We start from the raw sequence: 14597 nt of genomic DNA on the forward strand, positions 1-14597 counted from the left end.
ATTCATCCAAAACCTCTACTTTACTGAGAAGTCACACTGGTCAACTGCTATCTATGTATCCACAGCAATTGGCAAAGATTAAGGCATATTCATGTAGATTGGGGAGTTAAAAAAAAAATTGCTTTAAAATTTGGTATCTTTGTCAATAGTGTGCCAACCATTCTGAAAAACCATGTTTCGATTGACAAACTGTTTGAGGAAACGGAACCCAGTTGAAAGTGTGCGAAATTATGCCTGTATGATTATTTTATGTAGATGAAGCCGTTATTAAGTGGGTGATGTTGATTCAAGACCAAAACATGCCAATATCAGGGCCATTAATAAAAGAAAAGGCTATGGAGTACACATCTTTTCTGGCCCCGGGTGCCAAGTGAATCTTGAGGCCAAGCGATCTTCCCTGCGACTTCCACTGTGATTATATTAGAAAGATAAGTTTTTCCCTTTGAGTTCAGATGTTTTTTCTTCCGTTATTCAAATATATAATAAGAGTTTTCTTTCTTAAAGCATAAGGACGAAGTTTCCAGAAAGGAAAGTAACCTTTCTTAATTTTTCTGTGTACTAACCTTCTATTTTACTCGCTTTGTCACTTGGTGGCATTACTTCTGCCTCCCCGTGGAAGGGCTGGACCTGGGTGAAAAGACACCACCACGACTAAAAGGAGTTTAAAATGGACCAAAAAACTAACAAAAGATTGGAGAAAGTTAACTCCAATGTATCTGATGACTCACAACTGAACATGTCTGGGGCTAAGAGAATGAAAATCAATGCCTCTCAGCCTACCGTTCCTTTCTTTTTGGTGATACATTTGTTATCAACATAACCCATTGGGAAATTATCCCCATTCTTAGTCCAGAAGACTATAGAGTCTATGGTTGGATCACCAAAAATGATAAAACGATTATTATCAAGTGATCTCTTAGTAGAAACCTCACTAAGTCATCAATCTGAGAAATTGCTAAAAAAAAAAAAGACTTGCAGGACTGCCAGTTGAAATTACCTCACAATTCCCTGAATACATCAAAAGGTGTTATTTATGAATGGGACCTTTTAACTGTTTCAGAGGAAGAGTTACTGTGCAAGCTAACAGAACAACAAGTGATATATGTTAGGAGGATAATGAAGAAGAAAGATGGCATTCTCACTCCAACCTGATCAGTTATTCTCACCTTTAACAATCCTTCTCTTCCCCACTCAGTTAAAGCAGGATATTTAAATCGCAAAATCCGACCATATATACTGAATCCAATAAGGCGTTACAACTGTCAGCGATATGGACATGTATCGCTGACAGTACGGATAGGATTCGATAGATCTCAAATCCTACGAGATCTATTTCAGTAAGAATACAGAGGGCAACTTCCACAATTTATAGAAAAATTCCTTACTGACAGAACATTTCAGGTATGATATAAAGGCTGTTTATCTACAATATATATACAGGAAAGAGTCCCCCAGGGCTCAGTATTAAGTGCAACCCTGTTTGTGCTGCGGGTGAACAATATCACAAAGGTTATAGCACCTTCACTGGAAATATATATGTACGCAGATGATCTTTCCATTTCATTTCAATCACAAAGCATGAACACAATTGAACAACAGCTCCAATTATCCATAAACAAAATAAAGCATGGACTAAAAATAATGGATATAGAATACCTGAGAAAAAAATCAGCTGTTATACACTTCTGTAAAATGCATGGCTTCATCCTGAACCGAACTAATACTTAAATAAAATTGCTCTATCTGCTGTTCAAAATTTCTCCTTCTTAGGCTTAACGTTAGATAGAAAACTAAACTTTCATGAACATATACTAAAGCTTCGAACTAGTTGCCTCTCAAAACTTAAAATCTTGTGCACAGTATCCTCAATGGCCTGGGGAGCCGACAGGTACACATTACCACAGTTATATAAAACTTTGATTAGATCTTGTTTGGATTATGGATTATGGATCTCCTGTATATGCTTCAGCAAGAAGGAGCATGTTACATTGCGTAGATACCATTCACCATAATGCTCAACGTATAGCCCTAGGAGCATTTAGAACTTCACCAATTTACAGCTTGTATGCAGATGCATCAGAACCCCCTCTGCACCTTCAACAAGATTATCTACTGTGCATGTATGCAGCAAAAGTATACAGTCAGCCATCGCATCCAAATTGGTCCATTATTCACTATGGGCGAGTAATTATGATTGCAAGCCAAATGAAAATAAACCAGTAGTACTGCATCTCAGACACTTAGCAGCTCGAGTTTGGGAAATGCATTTCCAGCACATTTCTGCAGTAGATATAAACTCAGAACCTCCTTGGATGCCTACTGTGCCTTTGTCCATATCACACCTTACAAACAGGAATAAAAAAGAGATCGTTATACAGAAGTTCCACGCACTGCACAGTTTTGTCAAAATAAGTCATCAGATTTACATGGATGGATCAAAATCAAATAACTCAGTAGGTGCCACAGTAGTTTTACCAGAATATACTATATCTGTCTCCTTGCCTCAGCTTGCAATATTTTCACAGCAGAATTATATGCTGTTAAACTAGCACTGGATGATGTTACTGAGCACCAACTTCTACCTGCTCAAATCTATACTGACTCCCTTAGTGCATAGCAGCTCTACAGAATAGCAAATATTCCTCAAATTCCGTGATTCAGCATCTTAAAAAACAACTCAGTTTTGCATAAAGCAAGAAAACAAGTGTCTATCTGTTGGATTCCCAGCTATGTTGGAATCCCAGGAAATAATCATGCAGACCAAGCCGCAAAAAATCCAGATCTGAATGTATAAGATAACTTTCAGTTTGTACCATTTACAGATTATAAGGATGTATTTTGTACCAAATATACTTCCATTTGGAAACAACTTTGGTGGGACCAACCGTGCAATAAACTCCGCAGAATAAAAAAGATCTATGTTCATGGCATTCTAGCTCACATACAAATAGACAGGAAGAAGTTATGTTGACAAGACTGCGCATTGGGCATACCTTCCTCACTCACAAACATTTACTTCTAAAATAAGATCCTCCGCTCTGCTCTGTCTGTCAGATACAACTTACAGTAAGGCACATCCTGATTGATTGTCCATCCTATTCAGCCATTTGAACCACTTCCTTCCAATCATTAGCAAACTTGCAAGCTCCTCTAACCTTCTTTCATATAGTTGGTGACAAAGCAAACCTAAGTGAGCTCTTTATATATATTAAACATCTTGGAATAATAAATACACTTTGATATATCCATAAATCATTAAAATGAACATAGTAACTCTGACAGACACATATTGGCCATAGTTGCCCTTGTGTCGTGAAATTTGCATAACAACAACAACAACAGCACATCTTTTATGGGTCATAAAACATTCCGAGGCAGTTGTCGTTGGCTAGACAAATTTGAAAAGAGCCATGGCTTACTCAAAGTTATTTCTGGTGAAAGTGGAGTTGTAATGGAAGAAGACTTCCATTATGCATTACAATCTTCAATGGAAGTCTTCTTCCATTACAACTCCTTTAATTTACAATCATACAGTGTTTCCAATCCCTCTTCCATTGCAATGGAAGAAGGATTGGAATGAAACAATTTGAAAAAAATTAAGGACTATGAGCCCAAAGACATTTAACGTTGATGAAACAGGTCTGTTTTTCAAATGTTTGCCGAACAGGGCACTGACTTTAAAAGGTGGTAAAATAGTAAGGAGAGAATTAGTTGTCATTGGTGCAGATATGGCTGGTAATAAAAAACTGAAGTTTACAAGTAAAAGTAAACAACCCCAATGTTTCAAAGGAGTATAGTCATTAGAGTTAAACTACAACAAAAAAAAAAAGCTTAGATGATAAGTGAAATTTTTGAACAGTAGATTTAAATTTCGATAGAAAGATGACGAAAGAAAACAGAAAAATCATGTTGATTGTTGACAACTGTCGTGCCCATCTTCACTTTGTAATTTCGAAACTTAAAAGTTTCAAGCTTGTTTTCTTCCATCCGAATACCTCGTCTAAACTGCAGCCAATGGACCAAGACATTATCAAGAATATGAAAATGTACTACTGAAAGTGCATACTGAAAAGAATTATACTGAGAATATAAACCAGCCAATCTATAGAGGTGCCTCCGTAGCCGGGTGGGCAGGAATGGCAGTGTGTAGCACATGCTTTTTGATTAGACCGGGGTTCGAGTCCGTGACCACCAAATATGGAGGATGCAGAAAGGTCAGGGAATGACCACTGCATATCCCCAGAGCAATATGGCCTTAGTTGCTAATGCTCCTAAAAACCAAATAACAACAACCAATCTATAGATTTTGTCATAGATTAGCAGATGTGCATATCTGATGAGATGGCATCAGGCAAAAAAAAAAAAAAAAAAACACCCCATTTTACCCATCCATTCACTACAAATATTTGTCTAGTTCTGCCTTGACCTTATTTAAGTTGTTGCCCTCCACTACAACAGATGGAAGTTCGTTCCAACTATCAACCACTCACTGTCTAAAGGCAAATTTCTGCACATCTATTCTACAATTGTATTTCTTCAATTTGAATTTGTGTTCCCTCAGGTGAGTAAACCAGGCAAGAGGAAGAATCCCATCAGCATTAAGCTCATTCAAACCATTCAAGGTCTAATACACATCAATTAGGAGACTAGGCACCTCGCAGGTGCCTAGTCTCCAGAAGCTGCAGTTTGCAGAACTTAAGTCTTTCTTGGTAAGAGCAACCCTTTGTTCCACTCACCAATCTCGTAGCCCTTCTCTGTACTCATTCCAGCAGCTCTACATCTTTCCTAAAATGAGACCACCAGACCTGTATACAGTACTTAGGGTGATTATTAAGCCTGACCATTGCCTTATACAAGGGGACAATCACCTTCTCATCCCTGCTAGCAAAATTCCTGTACATCATTGACAAAACACCATTCTTGCAGCCTGTCTGCACTGCTCAGAAAATTTAATATTTAACTGCACAATTACCCCCAGGTCCTTTTCATTTTCAACTATCTTGAGTGTACTACCATCCAGTTGATACGTTACTCTGGGGTTACTGCTACTCATATGCAGTACTTTACATTTGTCAATGTTGAACTTCAGTTGCCACCTCTCAGCGATCTGCTCATCTTTTCCAGATCTTGTTGCAGTAGCATACTATCATTACTGTCATTAACAACCCTGCCAACCTTCATATCATCTGCCAACTTAGACATTAACCCTGATACACCTTCATCTGTATCATTGATAAATACAGAAATCAACAACGGGCCCAACACCGAACCCTGGGGGATTCCACTAATAACATTAGTCCACGAAGAGCAGTGTCCAATGATTACCACTCTCTGTCTTCTCCCACTCAACCATCATTTTATCCACTGCTGCAATTCATACAGCAGTCTTCCATGTGCCACAGTATCAAAAACTTTCCTAAAATCCAAGTATATGATATCAAAATTATTTTTTGCATCCAGTTCCTTTGTAACCACATCATAGTATCCAATCAAATTAGCCAGACAAGACTTCCCCTAAACAAACCCATGCCATGTCTGAACTATAACTGCAGTCTTGTCTAGATGATCTTGCATTGCTTTCTTAACCACTGCGTCCATTAATTTCCCTGGATCAGAAGTTAAACTAACAGGTCTGTAATTACTCATGTCACCCTTTGATGCCCCTTTGTGAATTGGAGACACATTTGCACATCTTCAGACCATGGGGGACCTCCCCTGAGTCCAAAGAAGCTTTCATAATTATGGCCAAGGGTTTGCTAACTTCCTTTGCTGCTTACTTTAATATAACTGGATAGATCCCATCCACCTGGGGAGCCTTTCTGATGTTCGATTTCAACAATTTCTCCTCACTTTGCCCTCAGTTATTACAAAATCATTTAGCTGGCTGGCAGAGTTTGATAAACTTCTGGCATTCGCCTCCCTGAATAACTCCATTTGTGAATGTAGATGCACAATACCCATTCAGTTTGTCAGCTACATCTGCAGTTTCATCAACCATCGATGTCAAGTGGACCTGTTTGATTATCCCCTTTCTTTTAGAGTTTACATAAGTTAAGAAGTCCTTACTGTGTTTCTTTGCATTGTTTGCCAAAGATTTATTGTCATCTGCCTTTGCTTCCCTAATGTCTACCATAGGCACCTGTGTCTCCCGGTAATTTGTGGTCCCTTCATTTTTCTTCTCTTCCACGAGTCTCACTAATTTGTCTGGCATCCATTTAGCTTCAGCCTTGAACAGTATTTCTTAATTGGTATGAAAAGCCTAGTAACTTCCAAGATTGATTCCCATTTAGAATTTACTGTTGGTAACATCATCAGTTGGTCCCACTGTATAGCATTTAAAAAACTCTTGAGACTACTGTAGTTACCTTTATGAAAGCAAAAACCCTTCCCTTTACTCCTGATGGTAGTTACCTCTTTGAGTAAATCCCACACCAGCACACTGTGATCACTGCCACATAGTAGTTCCTTGCATTAAGAATTTGCAGATTCTTAACGTATATGCATGAGGAATCACTGTTGATAATCAGATCAAAGTATTACTCCCTCTGATTGCCTTCGAACATGCTGCTGTAGAAAACAATCATCCAATAAATCCATGAGTTCCAGTCTATATCTGAGAAGTTAACATCCCCCATTATAAGGCAATATGATTTACTGGCCCTCTCTATTTCTCTGTACAGTTGTTCATTGTGCTCATCAGAGTCGTTACACCTATAACACACTTCTACTCTCAACTTGATTTTCCCAGTGCTTCTGTCATACCAAACTGACTTTCTTGTTGGCAAACTCCAATTCGTTATTTTGAAAATAGGCATTATTTTATTCCATTGTTTAGGACAGTGGTTTTCGACCCACTGCACTGTCCACCCATGTCAACAGGATGCACTTCCCTTAGGTTTTGCTGTTTCTTAACTTACAGCATCACCCCTCCTCCCTTTCTATTCTGTCTATCCTTTCTATACAAGAGTTCGTAAAAATTTGTGATCAAGATGTGATGGAAACAACAATAAAGTATTGTTTTGCAGAAGCAGGTTTTGCTAAAATGCCAATTAATAGCAATGAGAAGGTTACTACCACATAGTATTGAGCAATCTGGGAAAAGCTCCAAGTGAGAGGTTTGATCAGTGGAGAAATTGTTCTTGATGAATTTTTAGTAGTTGATAATGATGTCCTAGTAGCTGATTATCCAAATGGCTGATATTGTCATTAGTTCTCTGAATATTAAAGAATATTCAAAGAACTAATGACAATATCAGCATTGAGTTGGATGAAAATTAGGGCAATATTAAACCTACTAAACATCAAAAGTTGGTAGCATTTGAAACTTTGCTTCGAGGCCTTCTGTGTGAAGAAAATGGGCCAGGAAATATATTTGAGTTTTAAACAAATGTGAACATTTTTATCAATGGACTGTAATATCCACTGTACAACAAAAAATAATCAAATATTTTATGAAATAATTCTTAAAAATGTATTAATATATTGTGCACCATCATGTATGTAGTCATTTCTTTATATATATGTATATATATATATATGTTTTAATAAATTAATTGTTTAAAATGTTAGAAAATATATTCATTCCCACTTATTTCTGATTTATTTTCCATCTTTTACTATATTTCTGAATGTTATATTGCAGTATTTTTCATTGTTGAAAAGGTCATATTTCTCTATAACAAAATTTCTGTTTAATGAAGTTTTTCACGCGAATGACCGATTTTGTTATATAGAGGTAAGACTGTAGTTCTTTTAAAAAAAATTAATTGTAGGCCATATTCAATTCTGCTGCAACCTGGGAAATTAGGGTGCCACTTTCTTTTATACATTTTTACCTAGTTAAATAATATACTAGCCTAGGTGGACAAATCTCATCAACTTGGCTGATGTACCATGTCGGGTATGCGAGGTTTTTTTTTTTTTTTTTTTTTTGTGTGTGTGTGGGGGGGGGGGGGGAGTTTGGTAATCATTTGTTGTTTTTGAAGGTTGGCTGTTGCTGATAGTGTATATCATAAGTAATATATATAATGTAAATTTAGATCTGAGTGCTGCCATGAAATATGTACAGCCCTTTGATAACTGAGTGTTATACCAGATTATTATTTTATTTTTTTGTTTTATAATATATCAAGATCAATTTGAAACTAGTATGGATATTTATATGTATGGTGCATTTGTTATCATTCACAGTTGAATTTTGAGTTTGGTATTATAATTATTATTCTTAATGAATTCAAATCTATGTAAAAACTAAAATTAATTTTTTTTGCACAAAAGAATTTCAGAATTTATCTACTTCTTGGGATATTTAATATTTTGTAATTTGATGTTCAGCTGTAGCAAAATATACTCAAAGCTATGCTTATAACGTGTAAAAAGATACTGCTCTTAATATATATAATTTAATAGTGATTTCTTTTCATTTTTTTAGGAAAATTTAAAAAGGTTAAAATGGAGAACAAAGGGTCAAGAGATGCGTCAAAGGTTAGAAATTATATATGAAGGAATGAAGTAAATTCACACACACACACACACACACCAGAAACAGAAAAACTTAATTTAAATATCTATTAGAATTATGTTATAGTTAATTTTAGCATTCCCCAACAGGGTTCCTCTTAACCTGGAACCCTCATGGATTTGGAAAGTATTCATGTCTTAGGGGAGATTTTAATTATGTATCTGTACATAAACAGATTCTGGTACAAAATCTAAAAGAAGAGTCCTTAATAGCTATATATGAGGTTTATGAAGTTGTTACAGTTGTATGGGATACATCAAATACTGAAGTAACAAATGATCCCTTGACATTGACACCTGTATGTGATGAGGGGACTTCCCAATGACACTGCATGGTCCTCCAGATTACCTTCACTGGGATCCAGTACCTACAGTTAGGTTCTAGGCTAATGCCATAGGCATCTTTCATGTTTACCCTGTGCTGTACCCATGGCAAGGGCTGTCGGTGTGATAGTTTGGGAGACACTTTTAATCTCTGTATGGGTGGAGGCTATTGCCCCAGAAGGTGGAGCAGCATCAGTGGGTTCAGCAACAGGGCTTTGGTCAGGGGCCAATGCCAGTGGTTGCCCCTCATTTTGGGTCACAAATTCCGAGCAGAGGAGAGCAGCCCATGTCTCCATGGTCTCCTTAGTTTTCTTGTTGGCCTTCTTTTTCTTTTCTTTTTTCCTCGCGAGATATCCACTTTTGAGCTGGATCTTTGGCGGGGTACTAGTTGGAGGGGGATTCTCTGGAACTGTTTCAGGCTCCTCCTCACTAGCAGAACTGAAACTTTCCCTCCCGCTCATGTCAGGTGAAGGGAGTGCAGGATGAAAAGCAAAGCACAAGTGTAGCGATGTAGCATTGACAAAAACCAGCAGCTTGTTGGGCTGGAGGTTGGGCTGTCTGAGGAGATAATTTTTAATTTGCACTTGCTGCGAACTTGCTTCTCAAGTTGCTAGGGGGCACTGCGAATAGCGTGCTGTTACAATCTGAAGGTTTTGATCAAGTTTCCAAGCACTAATTAACTATACTGATTGTGGAGACAATTGAATTAATTCCACTCATTATACTCTATAACACATTATGAAATAAGGGGATTATAAATTTAAGAAAATAAGCAGCAGCATAATTAAAATATAGGTTCATGGCAGTTTTCAAATGCAGGAATTCCAGCAACCAATCACAGAAGAAAGCACTGTTCACGTGACTTGTTTCCGGAAGAAGCAATGGCCGACTATTTGCTAATTAATTTATCGCTAAATGTGGCAACAATACTAAGAACCCCATAGTCTTCTTGGTAGTGAGTATAAATGATATAGAAACAATAACAATTTCCCCAGTGTTCCAAAAGTACAGTTAATCAAACTAACAAGCAGCAGGAACAGTATTAACTGACACTATAGAAATTATTACAAGACATACCATAGGCAGAACTACAGTGGGAGCGGCCATTACATACAAACAACAACGAGGTAGCATGTCTGTACAATGCAAATTAGAAAAACGTTAATATCTTCTCACTCACTTAAAATTTAGCCACAAAAATACATGCACCAACTCACCAACTAATATGGAGTCGACGACACTACTTTAAAATCGCTAATTCCAAAAGTAATCCATAATTTGAACGAACTTTTGAGGAGCTTCACAAACACAACATAACTATATAATTCGCCGCCTGACGTCACACACATATCTGGCCCATTTGTAGTGATACTGTTCTTCACAGAGATACGAGGCGGAGTTGAACTAACGTTCTAGGAGCCGCCCATTACAAAAACACATGTCCACATGTCCACATGTGCTGTACCCATGGAAACTCACAGAAGGTGGATCTGGTGGTTGAGGGGCTTAGCTTTCAGCACACCACTTTGGACCCCCTGCTTTAACAAGATTTGTGATCCTGGATATCTTGGCCAAAATCAATAAGCTAGTGGGTTTGTCTGCAACGGTCAACTGTGACAATGCCGTGCCCCTTCCCACTGGACAGCCTTGATGTTCCACTCCTGAGTGCATTCATTGCTTGCCAGGTAGTGGGCATCCCATTTGAGCTCCATGGTGAGGTTTGGAGCCTGGACAAGGAACTAAAATAATAAACACTTTGAATCCTGAGAATCTAAGCTTTTGTTCTGGGACCCCAACATTATCCTTATCAGAAAATGATGATAATGAAACAGACACCATTCACTTCAGAGAAGAGGCCCAGAATGGAAATGATATCATCAGGTCCAACACCCAGATATCTGATAATCCACTCCATCAGCAAGAAACCTATAGGGAAAATGTCACCTTTCTTTATTCACCTTTCTTTATTTAGAAGGTTTGGCAGGCTCCCCAAAATCTGTAAAATGGCTATGTTCTGGGGATATCCTTATAGAAACTAAATAGAAAACTTATAGAAGATAAATGTTCCAAACAGCTCCTCCTAGCCAACTATTGGGGAGAATGCCAATTACCCTAACTCCCCACAAGACACTTAACTTATCCAGAGGCATGATCTCTGAGTGGGATCTTCAAGAAGTGTCAGAAGAGATTGTAGTTACTTCAGAACTACAATCACAAGGAGTGACAGTTGCAAAGTGAATGTTTGTACTTAAGGATGGGAATCTAGTGCTGACTACAAACCTAATCCTTACTTTTAATATACAATTCTTTACTTATTTTTAATATACTGATAAGATTTAATCCTAACAAGATTAAATCTGGCTATGTGAACTGCACAGTACGTCCATATGTTTTAAATTGTTAAGGTGCTTAAAGTGCCAGAAATATGGACATTCACAAATGGCCTGCCTTGGTGCTTTTGCATGTGCTTGTTGTGGTTCAAAGGACCATGAAATTACATCATGCAAAGCTACAAAACTGACCTGCATTAATTGCCAAGGCGAACAACCTGCATACTCTTGAACATGCCAGAGGTGTAAGGAAGAAAAAGAAATACGACTAAAGGCAGAGCTGAACATCTTATATGAGCAGGCCAGAAAAGCAGTTAAGTCAGTAAATAGCAACAAGGCAACATATGCTGAAAAGGTTGCCAAGAAATGTTCCATGGGCTCAAACCAAAATGATTGTACCACCAAAAGAGTCATTTACACTCATAGCCTGCTATATACCGAGCTCAGCAAAGCCAACACAGAAAATATAGTCAGTTGATTATATATGAAGGAATGAAGTAAATTCACACACACACAAATTCAACAGCTAGCAGCAGCACAAAAAAAAAATGAATGTTGAATCCAAGGAGGTACCCGATGAAACAATCTTGGAACTCTTTGCAGAGGAAGAAATGGACACAGGATGGCATCTATACTTACCCACAAACCAAGACTAAAAAGAGTAAGCCTCAGCACTTCAGAACTGATTGACAGGTCTGCCAATTCCAAATAATGGCCAAATTCCCAGCATGCATAACATTATTATTCATAAGGATAGAATTGTGGATGGCCCTGCTCATGGAGGAGTCTGAATCCTCATGGGCAACCAGACCCCATTTCAGTCTTTGTGACTTAAGACCAACATAAAGGCTGTAGCAATTTGCCTTACAGTGAGATTTTTATTAACTGTCTGTATATTTGCCACCTGGGACTGACTGATCCCCCAGAAAGACCTTGATTATCTTGGTATGGTATGCAGCTTTCCCCCCCCCCCCCCCCCTTCCTCTCTTTTCTTACCTCTTGAGGACTTCAATGGATATAACACCTTCTGGGGTAGTGAGGATATCAGTGCAAGGGGATGAGTCATAGAGTATATGCTCACTGACAAATGACCTCTCCCTTCTTAATGTGGGAACAAACACTTTCCACATTCCTATCCATATACGTTTTCTGTCATTGATCTTTCTGTCTAATACCCTTCTTTCTTTCTTTCCTTCACTTACTTGGAAGGTGGAGGAGAATCCCTATGGATGTGATCATCCATAGGGATTCCCCATGATTACTACACCAATTAGTGAGAGACCATGGCTTCCATTTAGGTTTCTGCAGTGGAAGATTGATCAGGCTGACTGGAATACATCTCAACATTTGGCAAATATTGACATTGCTTCAGTCAGTCAGGAGCCTATCAATTGATGCAGTCACATACATTACAGAAAGTATTGTCCATGCAGCTGCAATTGCAATTCCAAAAATATCCACCTGATTTCCACCATTTTTGAAACCATGGTGGAATTCATAATGCACAGCAGCAAAAAAGGTGCCTTGGGGGATATTCTGCCAATATCCCACTATAGAAAATTTAATATCATTTAAACATGCACATGCCAAAGCATGCTATGTACAATGTCAGAGCCAAATGGAATCTTGGATTTGTTTTACTTCTTAGATAACCCAGGCTGTTAGTTCAAAAGTAGTCGGGGATAAGGTTTGAAAATGAAGGTCAAATATTCACCAGGCCTTTCTATGATCCTCGAGAACAATGGATGTCCAATTGCAGATTCAACTGCAATTGCAAATAATCTAGGAGAAACATTTGTAAAAATCTCAGCAATAACATCATTCCACCCAGAGTCCTTGGCCCTGAAAGAGGAAAGAAATGTCCATTAAACTTCTCCTCAAAAGGACTTGAACTATTCAACAAGCCCTTTATGCAGGAAGAATTAAATGCAGCTCTCTTACATGAGTCAGTGCAGTGGGGGCCAGTCCACACAAACCACGTGCCACTGTAGAAACAAAATTTCAACATCGTTTCTCTGTAAACGTGTGATGCGGTATCATCGACAGTCAATTGATTGGGTCTGTTATATTACAAAATCGTCTTATAGGGCCCATTTACCTAGAATTTATGCAAAACGAACTTTCACTACTATTGGAAGATGTTCCCTTGGCTACAAGAATGGGTATGTACTTTCAGCATGATGGAGCTCCTGCACATTATACCCGTCTGGTGAAAAAAATATCTAAATTGAACTTTCTCTGAACGATGGACCGGCCGTGGTTGGTCCCTTTCATTGGCTACCAAGGTCTCCAGACCTCACTCCATTAGATTTTTGTTTGTGGGAATGGATGAAAAGCACAGTATACAAAGAAAAGGTGAATACAAGAGACGGATTGTTTGCTCGCATTTTGGATACTGGTGCTCCCATAAAGGAACGCCAAGGTGACCTCAGAAGAACAACACCTCATATTACCACAAGAGTTGCAAAGTGCATTGAGGTTGGTGGTGGTGTGGTTTTCGACCATTTATTGTGAACTGTAAAAAATTTGTGAATTTGTGTTTTGTATCATTTAAAAAGTCAATAAATACAAACAAGTCATTTATCGTTCTTTAATACTTCTCATAATGGCTTTGTGCACGCCAGTTTCAAACAGATGCATCTCTATATCCATTGAGAATTGGACACATGTTTATAAGAACTTTTTTACTCGGAATAATTGATACTATATAACCTCAAAAAATATTTACTATTCCTCCCGAATCACTCTGTATTATGTGATATTATATTTTTTTAATGACTAAGTTACTACACCTGGACTGGTGAAGTGTAAATTATAGAAAATAATAGTGGATTTTGCATTGTTTCACTCCAGTAACATTTATTGTGTACCAGTACTTGATGGTAATGAGGAACATAATTGAATGATTAATGAAGCTTCAGTTCTGTGATGTTTTGTGGCACTCAGCCAGTCCTCCATGCCCGGTTAAAAGTCCATGATTTGAGTATACTTGTTGTGTGTACTTTATCATATCTCTTGGCTAGGTGAAATTAACATTAAGTTGTTGTAATTTCATCTGTAATCTTCTTGACATTTCAAATAAACTCAGTTACTTTTTTGACACAGCTTGAAGGTATATTTATTGACCCTCCAGCACTTTTTTTAGTTTTAAATTTGAATACATGTTAATAATTACATGTTTTGTTTAATATGATAATTTAGTTCCTTCACTGAATTTTTTGAATAAACCTTTGCCCATTGCAGTTGAAGGTTTATGTGCACAAATTTAATGCACATCTAAACTTTGATGTGAATAATTTTATTCACATCAAATGAAAAACTGAAATTATTTTCTTCACATAAATTATAGCCCCATTAAAATGTTACTTAAATTGCTAACATTTGTCTCAGTGAATTGTATTATCTAGCCTAGTGACATATCTT

The 14597-nt window shown here is 37.7% G+C and overlaps 1 protein-coding gene across 1 annotated transcript in view; it reads left to right on the plus strand.

The window, feature by feature from the left end:
* The window catches only part of Ino80 (chromatin-remodeling ATPase INO80), a 672466-nt gene that overhangs the window by 132561 nt on the left and 525308 nt on the right, over positions 1 to 14597 (plus strand). The window contains exon 7 of the mRNA XM_090376565.1: positions 8432 to 8484. Within this exon, the coding sequence (XP_090232691.1) occupies positions 8432 to 8484 (53 nt within the window). The remainder of the gene's footprint in view (positions 1 to 8431; positions 8485 to 14597) is intronic.

The sequence above is a fragment of the Mastigoproctus giganteus genome, chromosome 6, assembly GCF_048544385.1.
Source record: "Mastigoproctus giganteus isolate SK-2022 chromosome 6, ASM4854438v1, whole genome shotgun sequence".
In the NCBI taxonomy this organism is placed as follows: Eukaryota; Metazoa; Arthropoda; class Arachnida; order Uropygi; family Thelyphonidae; genus Mastigoproctus; species Mastigoproctus giganteus.